Source organism: Lepisosteus oculatus, chromosome 10, assembly GCF_040954835.1.
Source record: "Lepisosteus oculatus isolate fLepOcu1 chromosome 10, fLepOcu1.hap2, whole genome shotgun sequence".
NCBI classification, from domain to species: Eukaryota; Metazoa; Chordata; class Actinopteri; order Semionotiformes; family Lepisosteidae; genus Lepisosteus; species Lepisosteus oculatus.
This window is the reverse complement of record NC_090705.1, coordinates 2,024,391-2,038,755: the sequence shown is the minus strand read 5'-3', so window position 1 is coordinate 2,038,755 and position 14,365 is coordinate 2,024,391. Positions and strand designations below refer to the sequence as shown.

The window sequence follows — 14,365 nt, the reverse complement described above, 5'->3', positions numbered from 1 at the left end:
AAATGAACCATCATGCTGACATTCAATAATGCTGAAAAAACTGGATTTGTTCCTTTAGTAGAGAAGAAATAAAAAGTTCAGGCTGTGGTGTGATCTCCAGGCATCACCCACTTCAGGTGTTTAACATATTGGTGAAAAGCACAGCACCGATATACTGGGAAATAAGTTTGGAGGTTCTGGCCCGGAGAGATGAGCGACACCTACTGGTCCACCAACACCCATTTACCACAGCAAGATGGTTGTAAAGTTATCAATGATAAGTACCACCCAAACCCTCAGGAACAGATTAAAGAGTCCTTCTGAGATCATTTTAAGAGTTGTCACTGAGTTTTAGTCTGCACAAAGAGATCTAGGAAATTATATGAACATTGGTTATTAAGGCTCACTTTCCAGGCTCTGTAGTGTGGGACACTTTTGTCTTATAACATACAGTTTGTGTTTTGACACTCCTCAGAATCTCATGTAGTCATATTAAGGGAAACTACATTAAAAGCAGTGTTTACAATACATTTCAGGTATCCTGCAGTATTGGCAATTATGATAAGACCCAGAAACGAACTATTTTAAATAATATTTTTCTGACATTTATCCAAAATAATAGTACTTTAAAAGAGTATTTATGTATTCCAGAGTATTGTTGGTATACTTTATCCCATTGCCCCATTAACTAATTGTTATTAATTATGTTTTAAATTTTTCCATTTTTAAAGATTGCATATCCTTTAGTTTGTCACATTCAGACGTTTCAGTTGTGTTGAAATATGTATGATTTTGAAAAAGCATAGTAATGGTTTTTGGGGTTGGAAGTAAGAATAATACCTTTAAAGATCAGAATCTGAACATTGTAGTTACCAGATATACTAATTTAACATTAAATAAACTAAAGTACTTCAAGGTGTGGTGTCAATAACATCAAAGTTTGTCAAAAGGTTTCAAGAAATGAACAAGTATTCATTAAAATGGTGCTCATAATCTAATCTCAATAAGAGACAATTGAATTTTTTTAAAAAGGAATTAATTATCTCCAGCTCTTTCATGTACCTGAGGTATAAATGATATTCTTCCTGCTATATAACAATAGACCCCTTTATAAGAGATAAATAGGGAACTCATTATTTTCACCTGTTACACTCCAGCCTCAAGGAACCTTTTGTTGTGCTCTGCTTTTATGTTTACATGAATAGGATGAAGTGCTTCTTACTTTACCCAAAAGAAGAAAGGAGAGTAGATCTGTTTTGATTGGAGCAATGGGGGTGATGTTTTCTTTCTTTTATCAATCTTCTTTTAACTACTAATCTTTATAAAACGCATAACAATGAACATCTGAATGCTGTGGCTCTTGTGAGACTGTGCATCTACAATGATCCTGCAGCAGTTGTCACTGGTATTTTCTACCTTCTGGAGCTGCTGAATTAATCTTCGTTGCACATTGAGAACATGTAGTAAACATGAAAACATTTCATAACTTCGCAGTGCTTTGGGAAATAATTCTCCTTCAGATATACTGTAGTTAAAATCTCGATTGAACTAAGGCGGTGTAATATTTGCTTCTTTACTGCAATCAAGCTAACATACAAAGGTAAATCTTTCTTGTTATATGCTGTATATACATCAAAATTTAGAAATGAAGTAATGGTTATGGAGGTGCATACTGTATGTCTTTGTGATATAACCTGTGTAAATGATTGCGAGCTTAAATAAATCACAGCTGTATCTGTTTAGAATTCAGCATGGGCTCCACCTGCTGTTTTGATGTTTGTGATAGTGGGCCACTGAACTCCAGAAAGGTAAGGGATAAATGAATTGTAAACAGGGGTTTTCAGATTGTTAAGGGCATGAGGAGACAATTCCCTTTAAGAGCTCTAACGGCTGTGTGCTCTTTCATCAAATGGTTTTGTCTGAATTGAGATTTATAACTTGTAGTCTTCCATCAGATAAGTAAACACCAAATGTATTTTAGATTGCATTAGGTTGAAGCTTTAATGGAAAATGTTCAGAATGATGTACAGTAAGTGACAAATGGGTATAATATCATCTGTCCAGTCAAATCGTTTTCATTTGGAACTTCATCACTCAACAGCAATACAGTGATGACTGTTTAGCTCTATGGCCAACACGTTACCACATTAGGTGTTAAACGCGGGTTTAAATGGTAATTTGTCATTGGAATCGTGCTGGTTAATTTGACCAAGCACACAGTGTAGGGATCACTGTGAAATTCTGATCTGTCACTGGCTGACTCGCTGATCAGCTAAAGGTTGCTGGCCCTTTTGTGAATTTACTTTTTGTCTTATCAAAGCTTCCTTGCGCTGGAAGGCGACCTGCCACATCCACAAGTTCTATGATTGTTCAGCTTGACAGTAAGAGAACAGTCTTACAGGAGCACACTTTTTAAAAACTTGATCCTTTATTTCACCAGAAATAGTCAGTTGAGAGCAGACCCTCATTTACACTGATAACCAGGAGGCCCATTTACACAACAGGGCATATACTGGAGTGATTTGACTGAAGGTCTTTGCTTATGGGCACAACATGAGCCACCCCACCTGGGATTCAAACCCAACTACTAACAACTACTCCAGATTGCTGCTGCTGCTTGGAATCCGGTGATTAAAATGCTTTGAAGAAACATTCCAAAGTTTTGTCATTCATATCTAGTTTTTATTTGAAAAAAAAAAACAAGACATAATAATAGAGTAATAATGAGTAATAATAGAGTACATAATAGAGTGATAATGGAAGACCAAAGACCAAAACCAGAAGCCCGGATTGTAAGGACTCGGAATATCTTGAGGACGTTTGGCAAGCAGCGCATCTGAGGGCTGTTACTGTATCACCTTAAAGTTAATACGAGTTCCCGGCTAGAATTCAAGCCAACGCCACCATCATCCAGAATGCTCCAGCCATTAACAAACTTGGGAACCACATAATCCTCAGAGAAAACGGCAACAGCAAAGTGAGGACCTGAACGGGTTTCACCCTATCGTAGCTGACTGTCCTGCTCCTGAACGCCCGGCCCTTGTAAGAGCATCACACAGTCAACGAGTCGTCCGTCAGTGAAATTAGAGAGAAGAGGAAAGAAAAGTAAAAACCTTGAAAGAAACAGGGAAACAAATGTGTACACGCCTCCAGTGGCTACAGAACAGTATCCACTGTGATCTCGTGGCTTAAAGAAGCCATCTTCACCTCTCGCCCATCAGCAGACGTCTCGTCCGGACCAAATGCACTGAATGAACCTTGTGGAGTCCTCGAGCTGTGAGGGCTCACTCCAAAACACGCTGCACGTCTTCAGCTGTCCTCTTTCACAGGACCTCTCTCGTTTCCTGCCCCTCTGTCGAGGCCCGGCCCTTGCTCCATGGCATCCAGCACGGGGAAGAGGAAAGAGGAAGGCAGAAATAATGGGATCTGCGCAGGCATTTACAGTATGTGGATGTTACTCCCCTGATATGAAAGGGTGGGAGTTCTGCGTTTCAGAAATCCGAAACTGGCACGGAAGTCCCCCCGAAGTGAGGCAAGGAGGCTGGTGCCCAGAGCGGCTCGAGTCAGACCCCGGTACACGCCGGGCAACTGCGGAGAGGGCAGGAAACGCTGGGCGATGTGTGAAACACTACAGGCAGAAAAACATTTCACCCCGTCGACCTGAAGCTTGACACTTCAGCTGCAAGGGGGGCACAGACATCGGGATCCCCTGTTTTTTTAGCATATAAGCAGGGGTGTGTTTGTGAAATTATGATAGGACTACTCTGACACAGTGCTAAAACAACTATTGTGTTTCATCCCAGATACCACTAACAAACATACGGTATCTGTTAATTATGACTCAGTTGATTAGACATTTGGCATTTGATGACCTATCCAAATGAAACAACTGGTGTTTGATCTGAAAAGCTGTCCATGCTGTATTATGAATACATTTAAGGCCGGCACCCCCACTAGTTTGGAAAAGCTGGTGATTATGATGATTGAATAGTAAAAATAATAATAATAATCGTCATCATAATCATCATCATCATCATCATAATATTAAGAAGAAGAAGAAATTATTTAAACTAAACAAATTCTATTAATACATCTGTTATTAGAAAAAATCCCATTACCTTTTTTTAGATTGACAACTCATTATACTATTATTATCTCCATTGCGACATATATTTTTGGTTCTGGTGACTAATAATGAAAGCACATTTCCACTTATCTTCCTAAACTCAATTGAGCCGTTGGCCTATCACAGGGCACCTTGTGGAAAAGTTTCCTGTAAGTTTTGTTTTTTCATGTTTTATCTTGCATAGAAGCCTTGCAAATACATCTGACATCTCTAACATGTTCTGTATGCAGCCATAGCCTTACTGTTCTACTCTTTAGCAAGAATAACTGTCGTGTTTCCTGGATAAAGAAGGAAAAGCGTAACTAACTGAGACCATGCGAGCAAAAGACAGTGAGCAGTGAGATTGTTGTAGCTCAGTAAGATAGAAATCTTAGCATCTCACAGTATACTCAAGAGGCTAATAGAACCACAAGAAAACAACACAGATAAATAATGAAAATATCACTAACTCCCTACCCCTTGAACAAGATCTGTCTATTTGTTTTTGTCATGGAATCACCAACAGAAATCTCTGCACTGCATTAAGCTGCCTGTGTCTTGTATTCAAATCCTGTGTGACAATTCATAGATTTATCTTTGTCAACCCATTGCTATAGAAAGTAGGTAAAATATCGCTAGATTTTAATTAGTATCTGCTCATTGTACTTCCTCTTTTTATGCCATTGAAGAGAGTGGTGAAGGTGCTGAAATATCAGTGGTACTAGCAAAATTAAGATTTTTTAACCTGTCTGCAAGCAACTGAGTAGCTAGATGTTAAAAAGAACAAATATATATACTGTATATTTACAACATTTACAATGGAAGCAACATGAATATAATTACAAATCAGAGAGCTAAACGGGGCCTGTCTCCTTTTTGTCTAAATTAAATTAGCTTCATGTCCCAGGCTGCTGTTGAATTGGAGCTGAATTTGGTCATATATGTTCTTCAGTAAAAGGTATTGAGTGTGACACACAAAAAAGCTGTTTTTTTTCCATTAAAAAACATAACTTAGCAGTCCTTAGCAGTGTGTGATGCATGTCAAGATGCTTTGTCTGGTAGTGGTACAAGATGTGTCGTTGTAAACTTTTTACACACCTAGAACTCAAGCAAGTGAGACAGCATCTCTGCCCCCTTCCCAGGCAGTTTGCGTGCCAACTGAGAGAGGAGAGCTCACGGGTGGTTGTGTGTCGACCCCTCTTGAGAGGAGTCAGTGTAAGGTATTCCATGAAAGCCCTGTGACACCAGCTTGTCTGAAGTGTTAACTTGAGCCTCACGGTGAGGAACTTTGCTTTTTGGTAACGGATACCCATAGATTGGGCACTTCAGCCTGGCTGTGCTGACATGTCCCAGGTTTAAAAATAAAACCATGTTTCCTGCTTTAGATGAGCCAGCTGCCTGAAATAACTGAGGGCTCTTAAATGAGGGAAACGGCGTTAAAAGTAAGAAGCATTTTGTCGTTTGATTAAATAATAAGTAGTTGTCCACTTTCCCTTGAGGTTTCTGAATTTCAAACTTGGCTTCTAAAAATATGATAGTGGAGCAAAAGGGACTAAAAGTGGATGATTTTTTCCTTTTAATCGGGTAGGTTTGTAGGATAAGGTGTCAACACTATTTGCCAGTAAAACGAAAACTACAGTTAATTCCGACTATATTTTAATGCGTGCTTTTGTGTGTAAACTGAAGGTTTTGCATGTGTTTGGTCTTTTCATTGACAGTTTTGTGCAAATTCCAATTTAGAATTCAGACATTGTTAAATTTGCTTGCTTAGCCTAACATTGATATCCGTCTGTCCATAACTGAAGTGACGTTTTCTAGGTCATAGTCCAGTTGAAAAATGTCTACAGTCCTATCAAAGCTCAGTAGGCAATACTTTTTTCTTATATGATTCTATAATTAATAACCAGCTCTTTTTCCAGAGTAAGATGTGACACCAAGTTTCTCCCACTGAAAGCACCAAATGCATTTTGGCACTTGTGTGTTGCCTGATGGGTTATTAGAGAGTGTGATTTAGGCATTTAACTGAGTGACTGTCACTGTGTAGTGCGAAAAGAAGGCTTTGCTATATGTCAGCTGTTAAACAACTTATTTTTGTCTGATTAAAAGGCAGTGGGCAGATATTCCTCAATGTACAAGGGCATGTTTATTCAAATGCAGTGACAAGCATAGTTCTTTGATTTCATACCTCTTATAAATATTCAACAGTTGTGTATAGGCCTCAGGTTTTTCAGGAAAGGAGTTAGGAATTTCCAGACTTCAGAGACAAACTGGATTTTCAAAGTTCCATTCACTTTCTTGGTATTTCCTTTACAGTACATATTAACACACATACAGTCTTCACATACAGCACAGGGTATTAGGGGAAAATTACTGTTTACAAAGATTCCTGCATACTATATAATTGCATATACAGTATATATGTATTATATCGGGAACTAGCATTATTTTAATTGTTTATTATGTCCAGGTCTTACCCTCGTATTTTCTTCAGAACATTTGACTTGTCAAAAAGCTATAAAGCTGAAGAGCTGCTAGGGTCTTTAGCTGCTGCTGTAGACTGTGATGCTTTCAGACGTTGACATGGGACCTTTAATAGTCAACTAGTGAGGATCCCTTCAATGTCTTCTGCTGTACAGTCTCACACAACAGGAGTCTTGACATAAGAACAAAAAGTTACTCACACAGCTGGGCCTGTCTAATACGATTGTTTGCTAATTGATCCCAGGATCTCATCCAGGCATTTCTTGAAGGAAACCAAGTATCAGCTTTAACACAAAGACGAGGTTGCTTGTCCTAGACTCCCACTGCCATCTGTGTAAAAAAGTGCTTCCTCTTTTATGCTAAAAGCTTGAAATGGTCTTCCCCTTAGTCTCTATGTGTGTTTTCAGGTCTGTGCTACACTGCTGATCCTACAGTCTATAGTATGGACTTTGTTGATGCCTTTGAGGATTTGAATACTTGAATCTCGTCCCTAAAAGCACTAAAAATATTTAGTTCTTTTAGCCTGTCCGAGTAGGACATTCCTTTGAGACCAGCAGTATATCTGGCCGCTGTACTCTGGACTACTTCCAGAACAGCAATATGTTTTTTGTAATGTGGAAAATAGTACGCAATATTCTAAATGAGGTCTTACTGGTGTATTGTGAAATTTTCACATGACACCCCTTGATTTCAATTTTTTTCTTATAACTATACTGTATACCTTAATACTTTGCCCTTGTATTTCTTCCCAAAATTGTCTAGAAAGACAGAAATAATGTCTAAAAAACACTTAATCCTTTTTTGTAAGTAGTGGCTTGCTAGTTATTCTTATGCCTTATTTTATTTATACTCAAAAATCATTTGGTATTTTGGCATTTTGAATTTTTTCTCATGTCCTTTCTCCACTCTGAATATGCAGAATGAGGTTTTCTTAAACAAACTGAAACTGTTATGTGTAAAATAGATACAAAAACATGCAGTGCTTCAGTTTGTGAATCTTTTTAAAGCATTGCATGAGAAGGTTTTTCTAAAGCTAAATATAAACCACTTTCTCTAAATAGTGAATTGCAGGGTAAATGTATTTTAAATGCCTGTGACATGATTATGACCGTTCTTTTACTTTTATACTGTAGCTGTGGTTGCTGACAGTTACAGCTCACATCCAGTTCAATCCTGATTATTAAATTTTATGTATAGTAAACTGTGTAAATGCAATTGAATTTAATTAAAAAATGGTTTGAAAATGATTAAATATCAAGAAACACCTAACAAGGTTCTGTTAAATCTTTAGTGTGCTCTTGTCAAAAAAAATCAGGAGAATAAACTTGTCACAATGTGTATTTTAACATGCTAAAGTAAAAATGTCAAGACCATTTCAGTGGTTTTTGTATTTTGTATGATTTTTAGTAGTCAGCTACTCTATTTGGATTTGGCATGATGAATCACATGGTTATGGCTGACTTAAAGACTTCCTATGGTAATGAATTTGCTCATCTTGAACAATGCTATTTGTTAAAAAAAAACATTTTACTTGTGGATGACTTTATTACTTCAATTGTCCCTTTGCAAAGCTCCCCTCAGATTGGGAAGTAATTTGGCACAGAGCTACACTCCTGAAACACTGTGGATACTCCACCAGGTTCTGGAATTCTGCTTTCTGTCTGGTTGTCAGCCTTAAACGGAATCGGCTATCCTCTGTTCCACGTTGGAAGATGGGATTTCTAGGCCTCATGAAGAAATTATGGGCCAATAAACAGCATCCTCTGCTGAATAGTGTTTGCCACAGGGAAACAATGACTGGTAGCTCAGGACCACAGGCTAGGAGTATCTTTGGGAATTGAAGACAGTATTTACTGTGTAGGTGTTTAAATGCAGGCATTTCCAGTCATTTTGAAAGACTTTAGGTTTCTTGCAGGTAAATTGTTACTCAACCCAGTCTGTTCAGCAGGAAATCATGCAGAGCATTAAGAGGTTTCCTGTGGCACACCCAGAGATTTTGCTTCAGATACCAAGAGACATGAGAGTCAGAGTCCAGGTGGAAGCTCGAATAAGGAAGCCAGGTTCATTGCAGTTCACCTGTAGTCCTTGCAGGTGTGATTTATAACTTGATTAGTTTGATTACTGCAGATTCTGTACAAACTGGAATATACTGTTGGTGATCACTCATAGCTTAATTGCTAATTACACCTTAGTTTCAATAAAACGGTTGCTTAGTGACTCCAAATCCTTGTTGTACAGGATTAGTATAAATTAATTATACAGTACATTTGGCGATGCAGTAGGTTATGTCAAGAGGTATATCTGTGTAAAATTCTATATGAATATTCATATATTGAAGACCTGACTCATGGCCATCCGAGATTCTGTAATCGCTTGTTAAAGCTTCTCATAGTGGAAATACGAGAAACATATCAGCTTTGATTGTAAGTACTAATGCTAGGAGTCAATGCTAATTTTAAAATCAATCAGGCAGTAACGAATGAGTGAAAGATTGTAAAGTTATAGACTAGTGATGTGATAGTATTATGCCATGAATAAATCTGTCTCTGTTTAAACTTAGTTTTGTAGTCCTAATTTTAAACACATGTTGGAAATACCCACATGAAAGTATGTATTTCACAGCTCTAGTCTCATCGTGTGTATGCATAGTATGTGCTGCATCATCCTCTGCTATAATTCCTAACAGTTGTCGAAAATTCAATGTGGTTTAAATACCTTTTTGCAATTGTTCACACAAGTCAGTGTTCAACCTGCACACTTTACTCTGCAAGCTTTGAATACTTGGAACAAATCTTTTAGAGCTATAAATAGACTCAGTTCTGTGGCAGATACGCTCCCTGTCTGCAAACAGTTCTTCAATTTTTACTGAAATTAGCCCGAAGTTTAGGTTCAAAGCTTGTGTTTGGATTACGTCCTCTCCTGTTACAGGAGCCCTTTGTGAAAGCACCACTCCCGAGGAAACGATGAAGTCAGAGCACAGTCAGAGAGATGAAAGTGTATTTCGTTTTTTTTATTACGATTTCGAGTTAGCCTCCCAATTTGCTGTGGATGTCAGTGCTTTTATTTGACACGTTGTTTTCTACGTGACTGTGCTTGGATTTCACATGTAATATCCCTGGGCCCGACACAAAGAAAAAGAAAGGAAGCATTCTACTGTCTGCATGAAGAGAAGAGTGCACTATCTGAATGCAACTTGCATCCATCTTTATGCTACTAACATAATTATGTCGACACAGTTGCCATGACAACGGGAGGTCACAGCCCTGTCATTAAGCCGCCTGGTTTCATGTTTCTATTTATAATTACCACTCCAAGCACAGTTACAGATGTTTTGATAAAGATGAAAAACCTTCTCCTGACTCGGCGTGCATGAGTTAACCTCCCTTTTTTTTTATCCCTCTTGCTCATATCAGGTTTGCAGCCGCATTTTAAACGTGAATTAAGCAAACCGTGTGATGTGTATCAAAGCTCTAACAGCTAAGTGGAGAGGTCTGTTTTTTCTGCCTGTACTCCTGGGCTCCTTCACCTTGAAAAGAAGATTGCTGTACCCTTTACTTTCCGATTTCAGACAGGTCTAGATTCAGACGAGCCTTGCAGCGGACGTTTGTCCTGGGTTATTTCTGGTTCTAGTCGTACAGCAGATCGCGCCACTGCTGAACGGGGCCAGAAATATTTCACCAGGCAGGTGGCATGCAGGTCACGTTTTTGTTCCAAAAATATGCCTAAAAAAATTCTAGCTACAGCTGCCCAGTCGTATGATCGGTAAAATTATTCTGCAGAAGGAAAGGGTGATCAAAAAAAATACTGTGTTTTGATGACAGCCAGATAGTGAGGTAAAAATGCCAGTATCACCCACTCGTGGATGAAGTCTAACAGTGAAAATTTCTGATTTTAGTGGCACAGTATATTTATGAAAGACCAAGCGGTTGTAAACACCAAATGAGATAGGTGGGCAGAATGATCTCCTCTTTATCAACTCCATTATTTATTTATTTATTTATAAATCCAGGATTTATGACACGATCCAGGCATAGGTTAAAATCATTTCTGATCCAAAAGGAATAGCGCCGCCTACTGGTCTACCAACACCAACATACAGCGGCAACCTGGTTTTCTTTGGGAAAACCCCCAGCCCAGCCCTACTGAGACCTACAGATCAGTCTACTGCCTTAAGTATTTATGAAAGTATGAAATTAAACACTTATGTGAAATCACAAACCAAAATATGAAATATGGAATCAGATCATGTTATGTAATAATTATGACTCACATATAAATTGTTTATAGATACCTAGCCATGGTACCTTCAGGACTGTGTAATCTTTTTTTCTTTTGTTTGTGTGGCTTAATCCTTGAAATATGGGGCATTCATTCAATTTTAACCGCATTTTAAGATAAGACATTAGCAAAGTCTGCTGTTTTGTGGTCCTTATACAGCAGAAATCAGGACACGTAAACCAATTAGAACTAAAAATAATCTATATGTGTCTTGAGTGTTCTATCTGCGTTCCATCGTTAAAATTAAGATTTCAAAGTCAATGGTACTCATACTAACAGTAAGGCTGTATTTATCTTTTAAATTTGATATGTTTTCATTTAGAAGACTAATGCATGTTAAAGTCTATGTATCTTCTGCCTACCTGTTTTATTCTTGTGATTGTAAACGGTTTGGCTGAAAGAGGCAGTATTTATTCAGTGTGGAACTCTTTTTTATTACTTGTGGAATTACCTCTCATGTGGAACATGTGCCTTTGCAAACATGTATCATATAAGCTGCCAATATTTTGTCATATGAAGTGATATGGACAAAAACCATCAGAACTGCTGGAGTAGGACAGGACTAAGGTCTACAGCACTGCCTTCCCTTAGAATGTATTGTATAATGAGCAATTAGAAACATTTATATAAATTAGTTGGTCAGAAACAGAAAGTACTTTAACACGAGTACTATTTCTATAGTGAGAGTTAATAAAATTTCAGCACTCAAATACTGGACCCAGTAGCATCAATATGAACAAGGTCATCAATGAAAAAAAAAAGTAATTCATTAAATTAAAAATTCCCTTTTAAAAGACCTTTACTTTGAAATATTTGAATGGAGTTTTGCTTTCTTGGGTTTCTAAAAAGTCAGCACCTTCAAAATGGACAGCAAGCATTTCCCTCCCAAAAACACAAGGCTGTCTTTTCTAGGGAGGCTTGCTATCTTGTCAGAGCCGGAAGGGCCAAAACTCTGTTACCTTCAAGGAAATAAATGGTAAAAATAGAGGGAGATTGTGACAGGTACAAAACAAGTCTGTGTCCAGGTCCAGTACTTGTGACTCATCAAGAAGGCCACAGTCAGACGGCGAAGAAATGTCAGTTTGTTGATTGCCATCTCTCTATGTCATGAAATATTAATGCCTTCACTGTGCTCCCAGAAAGTGCTATTGATTTCTTGTGTAAACTGTGCTATATTTAGTCTAGACAAATGGGTTGTGGATTGCTGTTGAATACATCGTGTGAAAGTCTGGGCTCCTGCCTAGCATGTCCTTCGTACCTTAACAGCTATTATTTATAATCAAGAGCAGCTTTGGAAATAACAAGGGCAATTTGTAATAATGCCATTGATTTTCCTGCTAATAAAACTGCTATGAATACGAATAATCACGAGAACAAATTACAAATCTAAACAGCGAAATGAAATCAAAGCAGTGACTTGGTTGCCACAGCTGCCTGACGCCCCTCAAATCACTACTGCAGGAGATTAGAAGAACAGGGAACTTTGTCTTCGGATTTTTGTAATTTACCTGTAGACAAGAGCAGGACTCGATTTCAGTACCGATGCACCAGTGGACACCAGAATTATTCCGGCCTGTGTGCTAAACTGTTCAATTGTTCAAGTTGATTCTGGGTCTTTCCAAGTGTGTACCAAATGCATGGATGTCGGTCCTTTATTTGTTTATACAAATGATAAAATAATCCTATAATCACGAGAGCCAAGATTTATGCCTTTGAAGGCTTTATTGTGCGTTTTAATCCTCTGGTGTTTCTCAGGTTTTTATCTGGGCTTCTTTGGTGTTTTGCTGAATTTGAGTTCTGAGTGATTATTTCTTTTCTTCATGTTCTGCTTTCCAAGTAGCTTTTTGAAGTTTACCATTAGCCTAGATTTCTCTGTTACAGTGAAATTATATCATTTTTTAAACAAGTCCTTGGGAGTGATGACTTCAAAAGTTTCAGCAGGCAAGCTGAAACATTAAATGAATTGTGCTGGGAGAAAATAGAATAAAATAGGACAGGGAAAGGTGTTACAAGTGCCTATTTTTATCTGAAAGAAATGCTAAGAAGAACCTGTCAGAAATTGTATCCTGACTATATGAAGAGTATTTTCTATATCTTCTTAAAGCTTTCCAACAGTGATAGTCCTAATGGTTAAGCATTGCTTATCGTATTTATGCCAGTGCTGTGTTTTAAATCTAAAAAGGAACAGCTTTAGTCTCAATGGGAAGGCTTTTGTTTGATAGCTAAGAAAATATTTGTGGGAATAATGGGGTAGTGTTTTCTCTTTTGTGGGGCTTGAGGACATAAAAGGGCCTTCTGCATTGTGGCTCAGAATTGTCTAGACTCTGCTTTACAATGTATTTTCTTCTGAGGTCATGTCTTGGGAAGTGACCTTAGACGAACAGCACTATACAAGATCAGTTTCTTCAGTCAAACCGCGGCCACCTTTGCAGCTGGCTGTTTTGTACAGTTTGTAAGTGACATAGAGCCTCAAAGCCTATAGTTGAACCAGAAGCAGGTGTGTTTCCCACTGAAGACGAGTCCCTTGACTAGGACACTCCCTGATGCAGTGACTGCTATTTGTTTTGACTAGTGTGCGAGAGCAGCTCCTGTCCAAAAGCTAGATGACATTGTAGACATTTCGCTTCAGATCTGAAGGCGTTCGCACTGGTCTGTCAGACACTCGCGCTGCAGGAGTGCCAGAAGTGTTGTTGCTCGTTTATTGCTCATGAAACAACGGAACGCCCTCCCCCGTGGGACGCCGTGCGCCCCGGCTCACGGCGGCCTGTCGCCTCTCCCGCAGTGGACCTCAAGCCCGAGCTGCCAGTGGGGCCGGAGCCGGTCACGCCACTGGACCTCCGGACCGACCTGAGGATGACGATGCCGGCGGCCGACCCCACGGTGTGGGAGAGGCAGCTGCACCAGGAGCTGCTCCTGATCCAGAAGCAGCAGCAGATCCAGAAGCAGCTCCTGATCAGCGAGTTTCAGAAGCAGCACGAGAGCCTGACGAGGCAGCACCAGGCCCAGCTCCAGGAGCACCTGAAGGTGAGGCGTGACCTCGGACTGCACTTTTTCATCTCCGCCGAGAAAGCCGGTCTGTTTCAGTAACTGCTGGCAACTGACAATTCTGGCCTTCCATGTGGCAGCTTTCTTCTGGCTGTGCTGAATAAAACGGAATATTTTTAGCGTTCGTCATTTGCGGATTTCTGTGGTCACGTCTTGAATTATACAAAAGCATCCGCTGGGTGATTATTTCTGTCCTTCGTCAAACAACAGCGACATTGAACACAAACTGCTCATGCATAACTCCTTCCCTTTATATATGGGCAGCTGAATAATCAAGCAAGATTTCATTTAAGCAGTAAAATTTGTCCATCTAGTATACGTCATTTTCAACAGAGGTGACATCTTGATCCACAAATAGAGACCAGGATAGTATTATGTTTCCCCTGTGGTCCCTGCCAATGAGTTTTATTTAGAAACTGAGCTTATTTTCTATCAATCGTGCGTACTTTCATATCCCAGCATAAAAAACTCTGTTAC

The 14,365-nt window shown here is 39.0% G+C and overlaps 1 protein-coding gene across 8 annotated transcripts in view; it reads left to right on the top strand.

Moving 5' to 3' along the window:
• LOC102694761 (histone deacetylase 9) overlaps positions 1-14,365 on the top strand; it is a 185,103-nt gene that overhangs the window by 68,337 nt on the left and 102,401 nt on the right. For all 8 annotated transcript variants that reach the window (XM_015357938.2, XM_015357935.2, XM_015357936.2 and 5 more), the window contains one exon: positions 13,626-13,867. In XM_015357938.2, coding sequence (XP_015213424.1) covers positions 13,697-13,867 — 171 coding nt within the window. In that variant the 5' untranslated portion in view covers positions 13,626-13,696. The remainder of the gene's footprint in view (positions 1-13,625; positions 13,868-14,365) is intronic.